Source organism: Camponotus floridanus, unplaced genomic scaffold (assembly GCF_003227725.1).
Source record: "Camponotus floridanus strain SB8 unplaced genomic scaffold, Cflo_v7.5 scaffold33, whole genome shotgun sequence".
In the NCBI taxonomy this organism is placed as follows: domain Eukaryota; kingdom Metazoa; phylum Arthropoda; class Insecta; order Hymenoptera; family Formicidae; genus Camponotus; species Camponotus floridanus.
The window spans coordinates 1507090-1530755 of NW_020229470.1; the positions used below are offsets into that span (position 1 = coordinate 1507090).

General features: G+C 33.9%; 3 protein-coding genes across 13 annotated transcripts in view; 2 read left to right on the plus strand and 1 right to left on the minus strand.

Annotated features, from left to right (window-relative positions):
* Positions 1 to 13835, plus strand: part of LOC105248855 (tensin-1) — a 66862-nt gene extending 53027 nt beyond the window's left edge. For 9 of the 11 annotated variants that reach the window (XM_025410602.1, XM_025410603.1, XM_025410601.1 and 6 more), the window contains 6 exons: positions 7704 to 7850; positions 9043 to 9225; positions 9563 to 9993; positions 10097 to 10315; positions 10607 to 10778; positions 12017 to 13834. In XM_025410602.1, coding sequence (XP_025266387.1) covers positions 7704 to 7850; positions 9043 to 9225; positions 9563 to 9993; positions 10097 to 10315; positions 10607 to 10778; positions 12017 to 12226 — 1362 coding nt within the window. In that variant the 3' untranslated portion in view covers positions 12227 to 13834. Of the gene's footprint in view, positions 1 to 7703; positions 7851 to 9042; positions 9226 to 9562; positions 9994 to 10096; positions 10316 to 10606; positions 10779 to 12016 lie in introns of all 11 variants that reach the window. The other 2 variants (XM_025410608.1, XM_025410606.1) reach the window with 2 other exon arrangements.
* A 1668-nt stretch (positions 13836 to 15503) lies between these two features.
* On the minus strand, positions 15504 to 17834 carry LOC105248858 (DDB1- and CUL4-associated factor 13). The gene is made up of 7 exons (XM_020026766.2): positions 17667 to 17834; positions 17196 to 17584; positions 16953 to 17124; positions 16673 to 16820; positions 16308 to 16608; positions 16053 to 16216; positions 15504 to 15964 (listed from the first exon to the last, which is right to left on the minus strand). Exons 1-7 carry the CDS (start codon positions 17827 to 17829, stop codon positions 15877 to 15879), a joined length of 1425 nt encoding a protein of 474 aa, XP_019882325.1. The 5' UTR covers positions 17830 to 17834; the 3' UTR covers positions 15504 to 15876.
* Positions 17835 to 18725: 891 nt separating this feature from the next.
* Positions 18726 to 21717, plus strand: LOC105248859. Its single transcript, XM_011253898.3, has 4 exons — positions 18726 to 18800; positions 20124 to 20323; positions 20968 to 21111; positions 21380 to 21717. Exons 1-4 carry the CDS (start codon positions 18794 to 18796, stop codon positions 21464 to 21466), a joined length of 438 nt encoding a protein of 145 aa, XP_011252200.1. The 5' UTR covers positions 18726 to 18793; the 3' UTR covers positions 21467 to 21717.
* The last annotated feature ends 1949 nt before the right edge of the window (positions 21718 to 23666 follow it).

Genomic DNA, 23666 nt, shown 5'->3' on the forward strand with positions numbered 1-23666 from the left:
GTAGCGCAAGATGCTCCGCTCGTTGCCTCTTTACCGGTGGAATGTCTGTATGCATTGATATTTTAGCAGGGATATATAAATCCGTCCTTATATTCTTACCAGCATTTGTCTGTGTCATAGACATTAAGAAAAATCAGTATTAAAAAAGAAACGCGCATATTAATATAATTTGCATAATATAGTTTGCAATAATTATTTGTTGCACTTTTGTGAAATTCTGGCTACTATAATATATGCTATATATATATATATATATATATATATATATATATATATATATATATATATATATCAGTTTCATCGAGTCATCTCGTATTCTTATCAAAACGATTCAGACGAAAATCTCTTTGGGCTGACTTTGACAAGTCGGTCCAAAGCCGTCCTCCGCTAGTTCTTCTTGACTTGACAATAGAAAACCATAATTCGTGTCGACCCATCGCGTTCCGCGCGAATAAAGATCATTCTTTGCAGCGGGATTTATAAAACGCCGTCTGAATTTCACGAGTTTTCAATGATGTTTCGTGTGAGTTCACTATTTATGAAATCCAGATGAATCCGCGCAAGATGAATCGCTCCCCTAAATTCTAGCGCAGCTGATGTCTTGGAGAACGAAGACATTTCCAGTGAAAAAAGGAGAACCGAAAGAGACGGAGAGAAAACGAGCCATCTAGCACGTTGCGCAAACGTTACGAAATTTCTCTCGACATCAATAGAACATCTCGCACAAAAGGTGACCCATTACCGTGTCGAAGCACTTCTCGTAGAAACTTCAGGTACAATATGAATATACTCGAGATTTAGGCGTAAGTTATACCTGGTAGCTTCTCAATAACACATTAGTTCCCTTAGTGAAGGACTTTATAATGGTTTAGTCATACATTTCTCGTACCATTCACATCGGCTATTTCCTTCCGGTTTTGTCAATTCCAAACAGATGTGACATTTTACATTTATTACTGCGAAACAATGTCCATTTTTCTCATAATATCTGCCAACTGAATTGAACAACTGACGCAATGACTTTGAAATAGAAGTGAAATATGCGCAAATTTGTTATCAAGGCCTACGTTTCTCTCACGTCATATGAATGTGCAGTTTTGTTAGTACCTATAATTGCATAGAAGCAGCAAACAGTCGCAGAAAATCTATAATGGCAGCGATATTTTTCTACAAGTGCACGACATATGCGGCTGCTTGTACGCAATTTACAATTTGAAATTTCTACGGTAATTTCAAGCAAGAACACCATCGTAAAATGCCATTTTGCAATGACTAAGCGTGCTTCCTACCAAGAATGACATCGCGAGATGTAATGTTCATGCATCGTGTCTCGAATCGAGCGCATTGAATGCATCGAATGCATCGTTCCCCTCGCATTGGACGCACATGTCAAGTATTTTTAACATCGATACTGCTCGTTCCCTTTATATATACACAATGCACTAGTCCTATGTTTCATCATTTTATTCAATCCTGCTTCCGGTTTTACCTTTTATCTTACTATTGAGAGAATAATAATCATAATAATAATAAGAATTAAGAATAATAATCATGATTATTTACACAGAAAAGTACAGGATGCTGCATCTTATATAATACATATAATTGAATAAAATCAATTTTAACGCTTTAAGTTTTTACTAATATCTTTATTATATTTCTTCTGTTTGAGATTAATAACATATATAATTCTCAATTAGCTCTTATATATTTGCATTTTTCAATTGCTCATTATTGTTATAAACGCATTATCATTTGTTATTGAAATAATTCTGCGGACAATATATTTGTATTGTTAAAACATATCTTTACTAATAATTGTAAAAAGATTAAATATATATGTAAAAAGAAAAAAGATTAAATATATATGAAAAAGGATTAAATATATATGATTAAATATATGTTAATATCTCATAAGAAAAAAATATGATAAGAATATTAAGATAATAAACGTTGTAGAGAAGAAAATTCATTTTCCATTGACAATAAGTCTACGCATTCGTAATAAAAATACACGTTTCGACGTTCGTCAAAAGATACACGGTTTGGTTTTTTCAATGACATGCCAATATTACATAGCATTCTCAATAGGTAATGGTATCTGATTGATTTACACAATATATAGAGAACACACGGATTACTCCATAGTCAAGTCTGCATCGTATAATGCGTATTGCAGATTAATACAATGTGCGTAATGACTTAATCGATTCGAGCTTAATCCGATCATAAAATTAGCATTATGTATGTCTGTCGTAATCTAACCAACAATTTCCGATATAATTTCTAGCCAGGAGAAACGTACAAGATTTTAATATAACAAAAAGAACAAACATTTAAATGCGAAAAATCTTTTGTATTCTTATATCAAAACAGATATAGATAAATAATAGATAAATAATGCTAATAAAAATATCAATTTATATCTTACACCTTTTTTATTTACGAACTTTTTATTACGAACGTTATTTTTTTGTAAAAATAATCTCTACGATATGGATTAATTTGATGATTGCATGCTAGAAAATGATAAATAATTTTCCAAACATACTTTTGTATTCGAATTATTAAGAATCTCTGCTGGCATCATTCGATAAGGAAGAAGCACGAAATTTGAAACGAAACGATCCTCTTCGCGCATCGCATGCGTCCTCGAGGGTGCATTTCCGGGGGCCGAAATAAGTTTAATGACGATGCTCAAGGGTACAGTAGCAAACTGTATGGGTCACAAAGTGGGCGTATTGTCCTACGATGATGCACGATTCACGCATCACTACGTCTTTAAGTTCACCGCTCATTGTCGAGGACCCTCATGCTATAAGCCGATTAACCGCAATAGTAGAATCAATCCAAGTTACGTCGCTAATTTAAGTTGTTCTCACGATGAGTTTTTCTATTATTACGAGCAGGATTTTTCTGTTAATTTTTTACTTGAATATTTTTAATGATTTCAAAAGATAAAATATTCAAACAAAACATAAATATGCAATAACAAAAATATTCAAGTAATATATATATTAATAAAAGAAACTATTTTTCCCAAAAAAATCTCTTTAAAATAAATTTTGTAGGAAAAAAATAATCTAGAGTGATCGAAATGCAAAAAATGTAGATTGAAATGCAGATACATATAAATATTATCAATCTTGACAGAATTATTATTAAATAAATATCTTGGGAAGGTGTTGGATCGGTTTAAAATTTTATTTGTTAAAAAAATAATTTGACCACGTATAACGAAAAGCAAAATAATCACAACATTATTGTAGTAATATTTTAACATCATGCATCTAGGTATGAAATAGATGAAATGACTCCAACAGACTTCAGTCATGGCGTTAATTGCTGATCAAAGAGATTATGCAACGGTTGTTCTTCATCTGCGTTCCCTGACCGATTTATCCGTCTAACTATGTTCGATCCAATCTTCGACCGATTTCACGTTACGCTGAACAAAGTGCTTGCCACACGGTCAAACGATATTCCGGCTGCTGTCAGGATTGTACAGTTCTCTCACGAGTTTCCAACTCACTCACAGAATTCAAAAGCTCATAGAACTTTCATCGAAATTATCATTATTAATTATCGCTTTGTCTCTTTTCATAGTCAATATTCGAATAATAATTTCTTTTCATACATATAATTAAGTCCTGACATTTATGGGCACAATGAAAGAAAAATACATTATGTTTCGTATATTTCCATTATTATGCATATATTTTTTTCTCGAAAAATGTGGAAGACTTTTGAATTTATTTTAATCTAATTTACAAGGTAAATTTTGACATTAATAAATAATTTATATAATCGTGACACGAAAGTAGTAAAATGATTATTTTGTTAACGATTTTGTGAATACGATGTACGAGTCAGATCGTATTGATACGATAGTGCATAACGGTGAAATTTGAGATATCGAATATTTGACATTCGAAACTGCTGTACCCGTCATGAGCAGAAGACCGTGATGCCGAGAATGGAGTTTAAAACTTTGATCCATGGTTTTTTTGAAATTGACAATCTTGAATTCCATTTTTCTTTGTAGAGAACAAAACTGAAGAGAGAATCATAATTAATTTTTTTTAAATTAATTTTAACTAACATTTTTATACAAATGGAGTAATCAAAGTTAACGGGATTTGATTCATTCTCAGTGAATACAAACCTAATTGCAAATAGACAGACGAAAGCTCGCGAACGAGCGAATAAAAGAAGCGATAAGAGACAGATTGCGATAATTAGCAATGTTAATTTTGAATGGCTCTATGAGCTTTTTGCGAGTGAGTTTGGAATCTACGAGAGGAGATCGTACAATCTTGATAGCAAAACGAAGTAGAAAAGGAAACAAGGGAATTAGGGTAGCATTAAGGAAACGATGCGAAACCATGGTTACGTGTCGCCATTGATGACAATAGTGTTGCACTGGTAAAAGAAGCAATATACTACGATGTGGTCGTTGGTACAATGCAATAATGACGCTTTCAGAGAGAATGTCCTTACTATACTCCGTATTCTAGAGAACTTTTCCTCTTCAGCCGTTATCCGCCGCCGAGCGTCGCGTCGTCGAGGTAAACCAGAGAAACCGAAGTGAGGGAAATTCAGAAGTGTGACGAGGACCATCCCTACCTCAAACGCTATTATTGCGAGTATACCGGCTTGTACCATGGTCGATGGTAGTGGTAGACCGGGTACACGGGACGGGAAATCTAGAGGAGCTGGAAATATGGCCGTGACCGCGCGGAATGCCTGGAATGTAGCCCGTCACGCTGCACCGGCGCAAAGCCATGGCGCGATCCATCGCCCTTTCGGTCCTCTTTCCATTCGATTCTGGCGTGTCCCGTGTTTTTGCCAAAAAGACCATCAGCGCAGACAATGAATCAAAGATGGACTAAGATGAATTAAATACTTCTCCAAAAAAATCACAATTTTTCCTTCTCTAGTCTAGCCAATATTCCGTTGCGCGATATCTGATCCTTTTGAATCTTCTAGCATCTTATCTTGAATTATCGTTGGCGCGAAATGTAATCTTTTTGTGATTCGTTACTAGAGGATATTGCTTAGGCACCAACGCGGCATGATCGTTATTGATCGATCAAATAGATCTGAATCCAAACGTGGTGAAGAGGGTCAGTGCCTGCTCGAGTCAACGTCCAGGACAGGGTAGAGCGGAGAGGTAGAAAGAAGAGTCGCCAGTGATGATTTCATCGCGTTTAAATTCCATCTCGGGGCGGGAATCACAGGGCCGTATTTTTGATTTCAGCCAGAGGCATCGAAATCAAAGAACTCGAACAGGTTCCGCCCATAATGGCGATAAATTCTCTCTTATGACATGCTACATTTTTTGGTCTATTGCGAGCAAGCTTCATTTTCAGAACGTTTTCTTCTTCACCTTTCTGAAAAGTATGGCGTTCATAAGAGGGATGCATACGTCACTTCCCTCTACATGTTAGCCTTCGGATTCTCTCATATTGTAGAATGTGACTAAATCGCACTATTGTCGATGACACCTGCTGTTTCAGCATGTTGACACATTCGCTGAAGGTAGAATTAAAAATTAATGATCGGAATAATTTATACGGAATAATTAATATAATTAACATATAAAACAATAAATGCATTATATATGGAATAATATTACAAAGATCTATTTCTACTATCTAAGCGAATATGTGCGAACATGGAGACATTTTCAAGAAAAACGTTCTATTTAGCACATCTATTGTTTAAATTAAAATTCTATGTTCGCTTCACGATACACGGCAGTGAAAAAGTATGTAGTGTAACTAAACGGCGATTTATATGTAAGTAAAACGACGGAGGAGACTACTCGGGTATGACTTGGCGAGTTACGGAACGGTCGTGCGGCCGGTTCGCAATTATAGCTCAAGTCATTGCCTTGCTCCGCGCGCAAACGTAATTGAAATATCTCGTTCCTAGTGGAATCATTCGACCTGACCTCAAACCGCAAACCGTAAAATTATTCGGGAGAACGGCAATGCTGCGCATTTCAATCTAAAAGCTCGCCCCTCCATTGTCTTGCACGAGAGGGTATCATTAAAACGCATTACTCCCTACATTACGTAATCCCCTTCGCTCACGTTTTTCAACGTAGCAAACGACCAGTTTAAGCGGCAAAATATCTTTGTCAAGGATCTTTTATACAGTCCAAGAACTTGCAAATCAATACAGCATTGAAAAATACAACGCTCAGCGCGTTCGGCTTTACAATTCTATCTTCCGTTTGCATTTTTATCGCTCGCGCCTGCGACAAATATATTTTCCACCTACGACGCGGAGTCGGGATTTGCGAGGATTTCCGGAACGCTTGCAACAGTGTCCTAACAATGTCACAGAGATAGGTACACAGACAGATATACTACATAAGCGAAGAATGCAAGCTAGAATTCGGGATGTACGTACGTACTCGACGATGCGAAACGATTGAATACCTCCCTCGCGAATTTTACTCGTCCCGTGAAAGGAAAAGTTGCAGACCCAGACGCGGGACTAAACGTTAATCTGCTGCTCTCGTTTTCTATGCGCGTACAATGCGTGCTCTTATTAGACCCTCGTCGGTCTCGACCAACGTGCATTAATGCACACAATGCATCGGGCTTTCACGTGAGTTTTCGAAAAAGAAAAATAGCGAATTTGATTGAATGCACTAACGCGCACTGATGCACATTAAAGACCATCGTGTATGTATTTTTTAAATTAAAATATATAATTCTAAAATACGTAAGTAATTAAACCAGTAATATAATTAATACTACGATTTATTATTATTGTTATTCAATTCACGAATAACGATAATAATAACTCGAATAATTTTATTGTTTTAATTGTTTACGCTATTGTAAATTCATATACGACTAGCTTTTTGTGCATCCGCACGCGTGTCCTTGTATGCGTATATATTCGCACCATTCATCTGTACCTCGATCGAGCGTAAATAATAAACGTATATAGCCAAGAGCTTTCTAAACATATGTACGAGCGAAGCTGAGCTTGCGGCTTTCCGCGAGTGCTTATTACGTATGCAGACGTCGCGTTTGCGCCACTGCGTCTGCTCGGACCGCTTGTTTTTCATTTATTACTACGGATCCGAAAAAATCTAATTGGCTCGATATGAAATGGAAATTATTTTTATATTTTGGTATTTTCTGAATTTATTTAATAATCCTTCATTTGATAATATTGCTCCCGAGTAATTTTCTCGTTTGGCTTGTGCATACGAATGTGTGCATCACCTTTGATATTTAATTAAACTATAATTTCAACAGCCAATTGTAGATTTTTATTTAAAAAGGTAACGAATAAAAGTTTCATACACACACAGATATATTTATATAAAAAGTTAAAAATATATTTTAAATTTTCCGACAGAAATTTAATTACAATATAATATAAACAACTGGTTCTATTTTTAATTAATTTAATGAAACATCAAAAGTGATGCACACATTCGTAAGCTAATTAAAAATTTATAAGCTGCCCCACAATTAATCGAATTGTCTTGTAAATAATATTAAAAGTTTTTTCTCAAAAGAATTAATTTTATGTAAATTAATTTTACTTCATGAACAGGGGGGGAGGAGGATGTGAGCTTTTGGGGATTTTTTAAAATTAGAAAGCTTTGCACAAAAAATTTTTTCATATATTAAATAAAATTTATGTTAAAGCTTGAATTATTTCACTTGCAGGCGGAAGAGCTGAACACCATCGTTGGCAATGCTTTCCGCATGGCGTACGTGGCGCAGCTTCAGCGCCAACCGATCCTCCAGGATGTAATCTCATCGCGATCGACGCCGTCTTATCGCAAAGACAAACAGGAGCATCGAACGTCGTGGGTACGTTTTAACATATCAAAACAAATTATACTATGTAATATTATATAATATATAATATATTATGATATCAAAATAAACTGACGCACTTGTGTATGAATAATGGAAAATATAAAGAATTAAAATTGAAAAGAATTTTATCACGTCAGTGGCTAATAAGAAAGTGCTAATGAAAGTATAACTTAAAGTGCTAATGAAGTAATTTGTTTCTGTCGTCGTCGACTAGCAAATTAGTTAAGTTAAACTTTGCAAGCTCAACTTTACAAACTAGTAGTATCGTGCCATCTGCTAGTTTTCTCACAAAAGCGCTGTGGATTGCAATTAAATAGTTTTAGCAATTAGCGGACAGTTCTCGGATCTCTCTTCTTAAAGATTCTGCTTACCGAGTTGTATCGTAGCGCAACGTTTGCTGTGCAAGCAAAAGAGCGTATATAGAAAATGAAACGCAGAAGGATGTCATCTCAATCTCCTTAAAGATGAATAAACGCTATATAATGTTATTTAGCGCGATCGCAATAACTTTCATTTCGAGGGCTTTATTTCGCGAAATGAATGAAAATCGTTAAAGTTGTTTGTTCGAATCGCGTTATTAAATTTTTTCCACGATAACGCAAGATATTCCAGAGGGTACTAGAATAGACACCGCGATATGCCGGTACCGAGATATAGATATAGCGGAGAAAAGGCGGCTGGAACAGTTCCGCAGAAGAGCTTCTTAAATATCCAAGAGCGAGTCGAAAGGGACAACGACGACGACAACCGTATCCTCTCTCGACGTGCTCTCGCGAGACCCACCGACTCCAGTAGTAGGTGTCCCGTTTACGGGCCGCGTTAATTATAAATTCGACCCGACTCTCTCGCTTACTTCATCCCACGTTGCGTCGCGTTTCCAAGTAAACGGTCAGTTCACCACGGTCCGCCCAGAGTACTCCTCGCCGCAGAATCACCCTGGGAATCGTGAGATTCCATCAAATATTCAATCTCGAACAGAATCTGACCGCGACTAAATCGTTCAATTTTTCTTTACAATTGTGTTGAATTAATGGTGCTTTTGGGGTAGATTTGTTCAAGTCACCGATGACAACATGTGGAAAGAGAAAACGTTTGCGCTAAAAGGCACGAATGATCAGAGTTAGATTGTTTCCAGATGTGTTTCGAGATGTAATTTTAGCGGTGATCGCCGTTTCGCTTGCAGAACAAATCACTGTCCGGAGAGGATACGATCGCCGCGGGCGCTTGCAGAAGTCCGTCATCGAACTCGTGGTTGAAAAGTCGGACATCGCCTACCTCCAGGATTGGAAGGGGTTCATCTGCACCGGATATGAACGTGCAGCTCGGCAGCGCCGGCTCGCCCACGCTGCGACTTGCTGGCGTAAAGGTGAATTCATACAAACGATAACAACAAACTCGGACAGGATTGCCCCGTTACATTCTAACGAAGCGAAAATGAATTTCAACTCGTCTAGTGGCAATTACACTAAACTAACTTTAAAACGCAAAGTTTTATCGCTGATCTAACTATACGTACATATACAACTTGTTTTTCGTAATTAATGGATGTTCCTCATTCATTTTATATGTGTATAACACATATAATTGCAAAGAAGAACGTAAAACACGGATAACGTTAATTGAAAGAATGATCAGATTAATTAAATGGAGAAACGATCGATACCTTAATGCTCGCGTTTCAAGGACAATTCGCATAATTCCAGGCGCCAAACACGATTCCCGGTCTGCGACCATTCACGAACGTTCTAGGACCCATAACAAACGAGGACGAGCCCAAGAGCATATCCCAGCAGAGCACGCCGAGCAGCGATGAGAGCAACTCACCGACCGAGTTAAACTCGTATAAGAGGCTAACGGACAAGCCGCCGCTGATAAAGCGACTGGCGATGGGTTTGACAGGTGGACGCGACGTTCTTGGGTTGAACGGTGAGGATGACAGCTGCCCGCTCGTCAGCGGTAGCAGCACGCCGACCAGCCCATCGAACAGGCCCCATTCCGGGGGCTACATAAACGAGGCGATCATCGACTCGGAAGGTACGAGGCCGTCCTACAACAAGATCCCGCCGTCCGAAAGTCTCGACAACACCATCAACGCGTCCATCACCGCGAAGAACTTCAACATCGAAAACAACAGGTGAGGCGGCCGGATCCGGTTTCTCCTCTTCCTTTTCCAGAACCAATAAAGTAACCGTGAGCGTATGACTCGTGAATGGCAGCTCTTTCGTTTCTTTTTTCAGGATAGGACACAATTGCCTGGATTCGGGTACGGAGGCGGAATTCAAGTCAAAAAGAAGATCGCAAATTAGCACGTCGAGTAGCTCGGTACCCGCTGACGGAAGCACTCATGGCTCGACGCCAACCCCGCCGCCTTTGCCCGAAAGAACAGACAGCCTGAACAATCGAAGCGAGGAGGCCGAGCTACGCAAAGCGCCCTGGTTTCAAGCTGGAATACCCAGGTTGGTCCACGCGTTTAGAGTCGTTACTACATATCGGAGTAACGGAGTAATGCACACTCGCAAGCAAGCGCTCGCGCGTTTCTCAGTGCGCTAAAATAGCAACGTCGCTTCTAGCTAATTTTAAATATTCCTCGAGGATATTCAGTTCTAATAGCGTAACTTACGTTGTAACTATTTGTAACTTGGACGATTTTAAACATTGCAATGAGATGAGTAAATCTGCTTAATTTCTTGTAAGAAAGAAAAAAGAAAATTCCGCCCGTTTATTATTAACACTATTCGTGATTCTAGAGAGATAACGCTGGAGGTATTGAGCCAAGAGCCGGAAGGGGCGTTTATGGTGCGAGAGAGTACCAGCAAGCCCGGATGTTACGCTCTCTCCCTCCGCGTGCCCCGTGAATTCCAGCCAAGCGGAATAGCCCATTATCTCATAATGCGTACAAACAAAGGATACAAAATTAAAGTAAGTTTCTTCTCGATACGCGCTCTCTGTCCTATCGAGAATCAAAATAGTTTTAAATGCACGTTTAAAGCAAAGATTCTCGCGAGAGATTCTTGCGCGAGCTTGCAAGAATCAAAGTTAATCTTCCTCCGGCAAAGTAAAAACTGAAAAGTGAAATCCGCTTAGAGATTACAATTTGATTAACATTTCTTTCCGACAACCGCTGGTTGTTTTAACAGACTCGTAATGCGTATTATCCTGCGTATTACTACGTAATTACTTTTACACACGGAGAAAGTGTCTTTACGTTATATGAAATTCAACATTGGCTACGCGAGAATAGAACCCTTTTTAACGCTTAGAATAATATCTAAGACTGGAAGAAACCGCAAGAGAATCCTTTCGCATATACGCGGAGTTAATATTGAAATAAGCTACGCGAGGGGTGCTAATGCGCGAAGCTTTTAGTAGCCAGACATTACAGCATACCATGTCGCTATAAAGCTACTAATACATTCGGATATTTAAATGGTCGAACTTCCCCCTCGCGTAGGATAGATTAAATGAGTCCGCAGACTTTGATAATCTCCGAAACCAGTATAAATGAGTTTTGTTGGATGTGCCGTGTGGATGCCGTAGGGAAATCAAAACTCCGCTTTCTCTCTCTCTCTCTCTCCCTCTCTTTCTCTCTTATCCTTTCCGTATACAGTAGCGCGGAATTGCATCGTTGTAACAGCGCAGCACCAGATCCGAATGAATGCCGTACGCGATAATTTTGATACACGAAGCTTGCGTCTCAACACGCATATGTATATAATGCATTTAATACCGTTTCGTTATGTGTGACGTTATACTACATTTCGCTATACACTTGAAAATACGAGAAAAGGTATCCGCATTAATATCACATTTCATTTTGTCCCAACAACGTGTTGTTACAACAATGCGCTGTAACGTGATAATACACGTATGACAAATTAAACAACATAATGTAAATTTGATAATAATGAAAACAATACAGTTCAGTTTTACATATCAGATATGTATATGATGTGAAAAACAGTTTCTTCTCTATTATTTCAATAAAACTGTACATATTTTTTTATCGAACAACGTATTTTAACATAGCTGCAAAAAAACAAAAGATATTACAGAGGAAATAAGAAAAAATAAAATTTCGAATTAATATCGTCGTGATATTAATTCGATTATTACGAACAGCAAGAACGTTGTAATCTCAATAATTTTATACGTTTCAGGGCTTCACAAAAGAATTTACGACGCTGACCGCGTTAATCACTCACCACTCGGTCATGCCGGAATTATTGCCATGCCCGTTGTCGCTAAGCCGATATAATCCGAGCTTCGTCAAGACTGATTCCAGCAAGGATTTCGCGGACATCGATTCAGATCCCGATTACAATACCCTGGCGGATTTTCGCAAAATGATGGCCGATCTAAATGTCTAGAATGAACCATCGAAAACAATGGAATATTCGTGTTCCTCTTTTTTTCGAAAACGTTGCTTATCAATTCATATAAAGATGGATTGAAAGGAACGCGAAGCATTATTTGGTACATTTGGATCTGGATTAATTTAATGTGCCATTGAATGTAAAGAGACAATGACACTTGCGATTGTCGCGAAGAGATCTTGCCTGAAGTAATCGATATTGGCACACGATACAAAGTATGTATTTAGACAACGCTTAGTTATCGAAACGTTCCGAAAGACTCGCACAACCACCAGTGATACATATTTGTAAGTCTTTAATAAGTCATTGATACGAAATACGTAGCGTAGAAATAATTTAATAACTACTAGTGTTGTGGAATACTAGTAGTTAGTCGCGTGCGACTGTGGAATAGTAATGTCAAACAATTTTTTATATATATTACAGCACGCTTAGCGCAAAATAGTTTCAAGCTTGTTATAGCAGGGGAAGCGAAACAATTCGTTTGTCGAAAAAACCAGAATAAATTATTTTCACGAAACAGAGTATCTATTATAAGCATATTAAGAATCATTTAAGAATCATTTTTAGAATCTTTTTGCAAGTTTTTCTGTGTTAGAATTAAAAACATATTCGTTTTCAAGATAATATTCATTTTGTTACCGTTTAATCACTTTTGATAATTGCAGTGATGCTAAACGATCGATTATATGATATATTATTAGAAAATGCATAATCACTGAGTGTGAGTAATTGAAGGAATGTATAAAAGCATCGATAAATTACGTCAGAGAAAATAATTTCAAGCTTTAAAAAAATTAAAATAAATTATGTTAAAAAGATTGCGTTAAAAATATGTCAAGATTGTGTTAAAAATATGTGGATTAAAATGGGAGACCACTATATATGGAAACTCTATTTTCGAAAAAAAAATCGATATCATGGCGTACAATATTCAGATATTTTCATCTTTCTCACAATTATGAAAAACTTTGCAATCTGAGAGCGATCTAACAATTTTTACTCGACCAAAGTGATTATTTATTATTTCATAAAATGTAATCGAAAATATATTGTCGTAACATAACATAAATTATATTGATTGTTGATTGCATTTAAAAAAGGCACTGAAAAGGCCAAATATTCCAACAAGATTGTAAAATAGCTAAATGTCGTAAATCGTTTCTCCCTATTCGATTTGAGACTTCATAATTAATCAAACAAGGTCTATTCTTGAGAAACTACGAAAGATACGAGTATACAATCGTGACATATTTTCTGTACATACTTCGAGGAAAAGTTTTAGCCACGAGAATCGAACTATTTAAAAATGTTCGAATTTAGGAGCAAAATCAAGCAAATATAATTGGCCCATTACCGAGTTTAAATGTACCGAATTTGGATTCTTCTGTTATTATTTAATCGCGCAATCTAATGATATATCGCAATCGGGGACTGAAAACGAAAAACAACTTCTTTTCGATCAATATTAAAAATGGAATAAATTATCTTAATATTAAATATTTCATTAATTTTTTGTATAAAATTATGTGTACGCGAAGCAAAAGTTCTTTGCTCTAAATTTTATTTCCTAATATATGCAACAGACATAAGATATTAGCGAAATATTATCTTTAATTGTATAAAATAATAAAAGTGTAATTTATTGTATGAAGGTAATCTTACAAAGTAAGATTAAAAACATATTGTTTTCTTTTAGAAAAATTAAACAAAATATTTTTCGTTTTTAGTCCTCATAATATTGATGTGTATATGTTGTTTATATGTATATATATTATAATTATTCTTATTCGATATTTCTATATATATTTAATTAGTCAAAGAAAATTAAAAGGCATGGAATCATGAAAAATATGATTACACACACACACACACACACACACACACACACACATACAAAGAATATATAAAACTTTATCGAAATTTGAATATGAAAATAGACGATATATAATTTATAATTTCTTAATTATCCTAGTCTTGAAAGTGAAATTTCGTGCAGAGAAATTTCGAAATTACTTATGACAATGGAAACTATATGATTATATGTGAATAATTATCTTATTTACACGGTAATCAGATATTATAAATTGCATACAATTTCCGTTAATCACCCCAAGTATCATTGATATATACTTTTTGACTATATAAATTTATCGAGTCTACATTGAAATATTTAAAAACTGCCAATATCATATTTTTCATCAAATCAACAACGTCAAATAACAACTATCATTTGTAACAAAAACTATTAGACAACAAGAATTGAAGTTGTCATAATTTCGATCATTTAATTTTAATGTTATAAAATATAAATATTTAACAAATTAATTGAACGAATGCATTCCGATACATCTTTTCGTTTGGTATATATAAATATTTAATTCACTATTCGACTGATTGCGTTCCGACTCGCTTTTTTATTCGATATATATAAATATTACACTTAAGCGTGAGTCCAAGAAGCAGATTTCGGAGATTCACTGTAAGTCAGCCGCTCCTCGGGCGATCAGGACGAGATTTAAACGATAGTGCCGCGAAATGGTGTAGAATTTTATGCAGAAAGAACGAAATCGCTATCGCGTCCGGAAGTCGAGATATAAATTGGCCGTTTTTCGTCTGCGCGCGGACGGTCGAAATCGTGCACGACGCCGCGCATGTTGCCTGTCTCTCTCGCGCGATATTCACTGTAACGCGGCGAGTAAAGTGGCAAGCCGAATGCAATCGTTCGATTAATTCGATAAATATTTATATATATAAAATTATAAATATATGAAAATGTAAAAGCAGTATAAAACATCTTTTAACATTTGTCCGAATTTATAGTATCAAATATTAAATTTTTCAAAATGATAACGCAACTTCGATCCTTGTAGAGACAAAATAGACAAATTAACTAACATGTGCATTAATAGCATATCGATGAGATACATAAGTAACGCATTGTGCTGGAAGAAAGCTCAGAAAGATACATATAGATGCATTAAAATCGTATGTATAATATGTATAATAGATTTGTGCGAATATGAATCCCTGTGACTTTCTACTTTTACAATGTGTTTCTGCGTAATGCTTTAACGACGCGAATTGCTAAGTCATTATAATAAAAGGAGGAATCTCATAGAAATATATTGTATTTCTGAAATTTTGTTAAAAATTTCTCATCACGTACCATTTACATTTTTTAAGATCATATAAAAATTGTGCAAAAGAAATAACAAGTTTTATATTTGTTAATCTTACATGATACAACGTACAAGAATTTTAATAAGCTTTTTGGGATATAAAGTTAAAATAACAAGAGAAATATTTATACTAGGAAACCGATTAAATCGCGTGCTAAAATAATCGCGCAAGAAGCGCAGCATAATCAGCTGTCGTAAGGTACACTAGGCATGACATTAATCACTGCTTGAGGTTTGTAATGTTTTATGAATTTATTATCGCGATGCGTTATATAATGTCAAGAGAAATTATTTATTACAATAAATATTATACAAAGAGTATGTATTTCTTGCCATACATAATATCCTGAGATCTAACAAAAATCGATGACGTAATGAATCAATTAACTATGAATCGATACATAAAACTCGAAATATTGTAACGTATTTTGAATCATATCGAGTAAAAAGATACATATCGTTTTAATTATCTTGACGTACTATGTGCTTTTCCCTTTCTGACATAAACGGTACAGTGTTTTTCTTAGAATGAGAACGCCTGTTAGCCTCCCTGCAAAACGATATTTTATTAAGATATTGGCTAAAAAATTATTTATAAAAATATAAACAACTATATATATATGTATAGTTGTACTTACTTGCGTTTATTTTTCTCACGAATTGTCCGTAATTCGGCTCGCGCATTGTATATGTGCTTCGGCACTTGTCTATGACGTGCAATACGTCGAATTTCAGGATGAATAGCATATTTCTCTATTAAAGCATCGTTGCAACGCCGTGCCAGTTTTTCCCTAGTTTTCAACTACAAAAAATAGAAAAAAAAAATAAATTATTAGTACTTATTCCAAGATATCTATATAAATTTAATCTGGAGTCTGTGATATTTTACTTACGATGCCGAGTTTTTCTGAGGCTTTAGCTTTCCATATACGAAGGTTCATTTCATCGCTGCCGCTTATTATGTATTTATCATCAAGTGACCATCCTACACAGGTAAGCCTGTGCATGCGTTTTGTGTGATATACTTCTCGCGAGTGACCTTTATTAACTTCAAAAATACGGATAGACTTGTCATAACTGCCTGAAACAAATTCTTTTCCTGTTGGTGAATAATCCACATCTATCACAGCCTCCACGTGATCCATATGTACATTAATTGGTGTTTTCAATTTCCGAATATCATAGGTATACAAACTAAAAGAAACATATTTAAAATTTCTGCAAAAAGCCAAAGCTATTTCATAATTTATTATCTCACTTGTAATCTTCATTAGCACATGTAAAAGTGAAAGCTTCCATGGGATTCCACGAAAGTTTGTTGCTTCGTAATTTCATTACTATTCTTGTTAAGGGTCCTGTCTCTCTAGTATCATATAAAATTATGCTACGATCGCTTCCACAAGAGGCTGAAAGCAATTTATTTTAAGAGAAACTTAATTCAGAATTTAATTTTGTACTCGAAGAAAACAGCTAGAAAGAATATCCATATAATAAAAAAATATAGTAAAAAGTCTTAATATATGTCATATATACTATACCTAAAAGATCTTTTTGTACAGGATTAAATTTTACATCATGTAAACTATCTACTCCCCATTTAAATGTATGAAGTGGTACATTACGAGTTTCTTCCCACATATGACATAATCCTTCTCCACAAGTGACAAAAACAGGTTTAGTCCGATGATGAGTTATATTAGATAATACTCTCTAGAAAGAGAAACTTGCTTAAAACACTTTTAAAGCTTAAATAATTTTAGAAAATTATAAAAGCTGCATACTTTGCTGGCAATAGTATTTAAGGGTTCGTCTTTTTCATTATTAGCAGCATCCCATGTCTTAATTGTTTTATCATCTCCAATAGTAATAAAACGTTTCCCATCAGGTATAAATGTAGCAGCACGAATTATACCATCATGAGCTAGTAATGTGCGTGTGCAAGTTCCTTTAGCAAGATTCCACATTTTTACTTCACCATCGTAAGCACCACTTAATAAAGTAGATAATTGAGAAGGATGTTTACATATGCAAGATATTGCATCCTTATGGCCTTCTAAATTGCCTACAAATGGTTTTGCAAATACCCTCTCGAGTTTAATGGCATTTAATGCTTTCGTGTATTCTCTTGGAGCTACGAAAGGATGTAAAGCTGGATCGAAATTTCTCGGAACTGTAAACGATAAAACAATTTTCAATCAGCTATAAAAAGGCTTCTAGGTTAGATTAGCTTTGTAATCTCTATGTATATTTACTTTTATGGATATCTCGTTTAGTCTCTCGTAAGTATTCATCAGGATTCCTAGTTAATACTTTAACTTTCATTTTAAAAGAAATTATATGATATATATATAAAGATATTATATTTTCTATCGAAGTAAAAAGTACACGTGAAGCACCATGAAAATGTATGTACATACAAACACTCTCTGTTCAATGAACTCCATCTTTCATTGAGCGTTAACGTTCGAGTATCCATTAAGCAGGGTTTGAGTCTTAGCTAAATAGGGTTCTAATCTTGGCTAAACAAGGTTCGAGTCTTTGCTAAATAGATTTAAATTTTTACTAAACGAGATTTGTATGTATTTCTGCTAAATAGAATTTAAGTTTTTATTAAATGAAATGGGAAACACTCTTGTTAAAAAATTATTCTATATATTTAATTAAATTACTTTTATATTATTTTATCGTTTCCTTTCTTTCACTTCTGTTGACAGCAAAACCTATGTGATAGATATCAAAATTACATTTACAAGAATTATTTATGTAATTGTTTACATAATATTCACATGGATTTTTTTCATAAAAAACATGTAAATTATGTAAACTATTATAAATTAAATATCAAAAGAAATACAAGAAAGCAATAATAAAATAGTGTTAATTTAAGAATATATAATTTTGATATATTTATTACGTAATTTATGTGATTACTCTAATTTAAAAATATGCATTAGAAATTAATTATAATGTTATAAGCAACAATGTATTTACAACAATATATTTAAGATAACATCTACATTTTATCGAAAAGATTGGATTTTATGCGTGCATAAGATAAAATTTTATAAAATTTTTGTTTTTTCTTTTTGATTATATGTAATAACAACTATATTACGATAGTTTTACCAATTAACAATACGTTATAATACGTGGAAAGAGGAGGAAAAGTATATCATATCGTCAAATTCTAGAAAAACTGTCATATATATAGCACAAAAAAAAGAAGAAAGCAAAAGAGGAAGAGAGAAAGAGGGACGATACGTTTCGACAAATAAGATTATACGAACGATAAGATTACACGAGTCGTTAATTTCACGTCGCAGCCGTGATAAGTATCATCTCGTATTGAGGCTTCAACCGTGTCGAATCAAATTCCATAATGCCAGGTGAGTGAAAAAAGGAAATTTTGCTAAAATAACATTATAAAAAGAAATATAAAATATTATATTTTTCGTTTTTTTTTATAAAATTAATTTTTTACTACTATCTTATTCACTGTACAAGTATATTCTATTAAATTATTAATATTTGTTATAAATATTTTCATCATTTTCTGCATTTCGATCTTTTATTATTAAAGAAAATTTGAAGCATAAATTCTAAAAATCGGATTATATTCATTATAATATATAAATTAAAATTAATTTTAAAAAATGAAGTTCTATTTGCCATCTTTATTTTTAATACTTAATTTCTAAAAATTTATTAAATCTTAATTGCTTATATAATTAAAAATATATCTCAAATATTTAAGAAAGGATTTTTAAATTCTTTTTTTATGACATTAAAATAATATAATTCCATAATATATTTTAGAAACACATATATATATATATATATATATATATGTGTGTGTGTGTGTGTGTGTGTGTGTGTGTGTGTGTGTGTGTGTGTTTACATATTATTTTAGTCGTATTGAAAATATTATTGGTTATTAATTTTTTTTTAAATTCAAGAAAATATGTCTTTAAATTTAAGCAGTTATTTCAGTTTATAAAATATGAGTCATATGGATGGTAAAGATAATATGTGTGTGATATGAAATCATTTCATGAACTTTCTGGAAGACTTTTATTGATTATACGAAACATATGTTGATACATTTTAACATTATTATAGTTTAATATATATGTTTATTATATATATTATGTCAATTGTGAACTAAATGCTTGTAAGATTATATTATAAAATAAGATTTATATCTCTTTTTTCTTTCTTCCTCTTTTTCTTTCTAACGTAAATTAAATTAAAATTATTTTAATTTAAATAGCTGTATATATCTTAATAATTTTAAACAGTTTTTTCCAGTTAAAAAACTTAAGGGATTATAACTTTTATAAATTGTAGAATTAAAGATTAATGTTTATATACATATAATATTTTAATGGAAACAAAACTTAACAATTATTTAAAACTCAAAAATTATTTTTTTAGCAAGGAATTTTTTCTATCTAAGGAAATTACTATTGCAAATATGCAAGTTACATAATAGAGAATTATATATTGGATATTAGATTTCTCTTTTTTTATCTGGATTCTATATCATGAATTTTATATTAAAACAAATACTCTCTTAGAGCATAAATTCTAAATAATCGAAATTTTTTATTTACATACTCTGCGAGATAAGATTAAAAACTTGAAGCTTAGCTAATCCATTCGAATTAATTTTGACATATCAACATTGATAATTTGTTATTTTGTTATAGCCTACAGGTGGGTAACTCGTACCGGTACTCAATCGTTGCCAGAAAATGCGGTCGTCGGTGGTCGCGATTCTGATGGAAGCAAGATTTACGTTGGCAGAGCCTTCCACAATGGCGACATGTTACCAGCGAAAGTAATTCCTGATAAAAACGTCGCTTACGTTTGTCATAACGGTGAAGAACATCCTAAAGATAATTTCGAAGTAAGTAAAAAGAAAGAGAGAATTTTTTTGTTTCTCAATGTTACAAAATTATCTATTTTTTTAATTATTGTTACGCATAAAAATAAACAAAAAGGCGAGCATTGGTATAAAATATGATATTTTCTTGTGTGTCTCTAATAAAAAGAATTAGAATCATTGAAATGATATTGATTTTATTTTTCACGATATTTTTACAAAAATAATAATATTACCATCAATTTGCGTAATAATAATATTAAAATAATATAATACCGGTATGCACATACACAATGATTTTCTGTGTAACAGCGAATAAAATTTATTAAAAGTTATTTCTGCAAATTACTTAGCATACCATAAATGAGTTAAAATACAAAACTTGTTATGTTAATCGCTGCATTTAAACTTAAAAAAACTTGAGATATTAGTTTTTTTGCAAAGATTGAAAATAAATCACAAGACATGATTTGCGATGAGCGCTGTGAATGTGTATGAGAGATTATTATTATAATGACATTTTTTTTCTATCTGATAATCTTTTCTGATCAAATAATAATGAATAGCGAACAAAAACTCTGATATAATTAATTATTAATACAACGTACATACATCCATAATTATTGTTGTTTAAGAATTATCAATTATTAGCGAAAAATAATTATCAGGTCCTTTGCCAAGGCGAATTTGCATGGGAATTTTGTAATAATGGTGAAGTACCAGCGGATGCCATAATTGCCGGTCAAACAGCGGATGGGGAACCTTTATACATTGGCCGTGTACTCCATAATGGGTCTCAAACGATTGGCAAGGTCAGTCTTTTCGGCAGTTGTCTGTCCTTAAGATTCAGAGCAATTGTTTGCACATATGTATGACAAGAATATTTAAAATATAGAACATTATTTCAATATTTGTGAGATATGTATCTTTTCATCTACTGATTTTTTGTATTCCGTGTTTAATATGCAAAATTAATAATTATTTATTAATTTGATGTGTGCTGTATATACATGTGTATGTGTGCGTGCATTTATGTGTAATAAAGATACATAATATGAATATTTTAATAATTTTTTTCAGGTCCAACAAAGTCACGGATGCTTATACATTCCATTCGATGGCGAAGAGTTGTCATTCAAGGATTATGAAGTACTCGTCATGCATTAGTTAAAACGATGCTTAATGTAATATACATTTCTTTTATATATATATATATGATGAAAATTAAGATTCAAGCAACAATCTTCAAACATGCTACTAAAGCAGAAGGACCTGCAAAAAATTATATACAAACGAATAGCGTTTCGTTTCTGTAAACATTTATAAAGATTCGTTTTTAAAATATTTATAAATAAGACGATTGCAAATAATTGCAAATATTGTTTTTAATGAGCAGCAATTAAATATCGAAATATTCACTTATCGATTTATATGTTTTATTCATTCCTTAACAATATTTAATCTTTAATCTCTCTGAAAATATTGCAAAAAGCTTAAAGTAATACAATATAAGGTATATCATTATATTATTATAATTATAACAATTTTATTATTTTTTTCGACTCTCTCTCTCTCTTTGCTTTAATATAAAATCATAATTTTTAATATAATAGGCAAAATACCTTTCATAATAGTTGCATAATTATAAAATATATAACAATATGCATGCTATTAAAACATTTTAGTCAAACTCTGTCATCTGATAAATAACTGAGTAAAAATCATCACAAGACAAATGGTTTATAAAAATAAATGAAATACAAATGTGTGATTGCAAATGTATTGTATCGCATCGAAAAAATGCATATAGTAGAAATCGTTTCTGTTCACTTAATTCGATAGTTGAAAAAAGATATCGTAAGTAGCTTTATGCGCTGAATGCGGAATTAAAATCAATTTGCTCCATGGTTATCGTTGGAAATCCACGATTCTCGAGTAGCGGTTCAATGGAGCGAAAATGCACTGCAATCAAATATTCACGTTAGAAATAGTAATAGCTTATTGCGCGATGTATTAGCAGCTTTTTGACAATTGCAGTAAATAATCGGTTAATCAGTGCGAAAAAATGTCGTATCTCTCTCAGCAAACACGGCCGCCATGTTGATCGAAGAGGATGGCTCTTGGACGATGATGACCACCGATGCACCCTCGTCGGTCGAATATCAAGACAGAGGTGCCGGTGACAGCTCTGCATCGAATATTTTATAAGCATCACTGTGGAATTGCGAGCATTACTCACTTGACAGCGTCATACGTCAGACTTGAGAGCCAGGGCCGCCTCTAGGTCTCTTTCAGCCTCTCTAGGTTGCGACCTTGTGGATTTTCATCGATTTCGCGATTTCGCATCGTGAGTTTCGAAAGCTGACATGTTATATTAGATCTCAAGATCTGACCGATCAAAAACAAATTAAGCATGTATTTAAACAAATCGAATAAACTAACAATTTCGCGGAGAATTTATCGGTGATGTGAACGATGGCAAAGTCATGAGAAATTACAAAAAATATACGACTTGTCATATGCGACTCGTCACATGCGAATAAAAACGCACCAAAGTTCCTTATTAGCTGACAAATCATTGCGAATAGCTTTGAAAGCACCATAGATAATAGCACTTGAACGGCCCTGTCTAAAATAGGCTTCGACTGTAGAACACTGCGACCATAGCGATTACTTTATCAACGAATTGTCACATTTAACAGTGCTTCGTCGAGTTACGCGCGGCAACGATTCGACGACGCTCCCTGTTTACGCTCAGTTGTCATCATCCGTTCAACATTGTCGACATCGGACACGATCGCGATAGTCAATGTAGTGCAATCGTTTTTGGGCTAACGAATCTCTTGCGTTTCTCATTTTAAAAAATCACGCGGTTGTGATTGAAAATGCTTGTCTTCGTGCAATCGCTCAAAGTTACTCGCGTATTATTCTTAGAGAAAAGAAGAAGCACATTTGGATAATACCAGATTAACTGCTATTGTGACAAGGAAGAATTTTCGTAACAAACAGGACCTATTGAGAATGATCGAAGACTGTGCGTGATCAATCAATCGAATGGATTGCTCGGTGAAAGAAGCTTATGTAACAGAACTGGCAAGGTAATCGTACGGTTTCGTGAGTAGCCTCTGACGAATCGTTGACATTAACCGAGCACGAAAACATTCACACTTCTCAAGAGATTTCGACACTAATTTTGGGACCTCGATTTACGTTACTCAACGCTTCTGCAATATATTTTTCGACGTAGTAACGCACAGTTGGCGAATCACAGTTGTATAATCACGAATCAGAAATCGGCGGATCGCGAATTAGAAATCAAGATTGTTGACAAGTAGGAACAATGTACCGTCGAATCGTAAGATACATG

What these genes read in the sequence shown, in the direction of transcription:
- LOC105248858 (XM_020026766.2), bottom strand. Translation starts at nt 17,829, where the DNA reads ATGTACATACATTTTCATGGTGCTTCACGTGTACTTTTTACTTCGATA. An exon ending in TGTACAAAAAGATCTTTTAG is followed by an intron (nt 16,821 to 16,952) that starts GTATAGTATATA and finishes AATTGCTTTCAG; the next exon opens with CCTCTTGTGGAAGCGATCGT. An exon ending in TGTGCTAATGAAGATTACAA is followed by an intron (nt 16,609 to 16,672) that starts GTGAGATAATAA and finishes TGTTTCTTTTAG; the next exon opens with TTTGTATACCTATGATATTC.
- LOC105248859 (XM_011253898.3), top strand. An exon ending in ATCCTAAAGATAATTTCGAA is followed by an intron (nt 20,324 to 20,967) that starts GTAAGTAAAAAG and finishes AATAATTATCAG; the next exon opens with GTCCTTTGCCAAGGCGAATT. An exon ending in GGTCTCAAACGATTGGCAAG is followed by an intron (nt 21,112 to 21,379) that starts GTCAGTCTTTTC and finishes AATTTTTTTCAG; the next exon opens with GTCCAACAAAGTCACGGATG.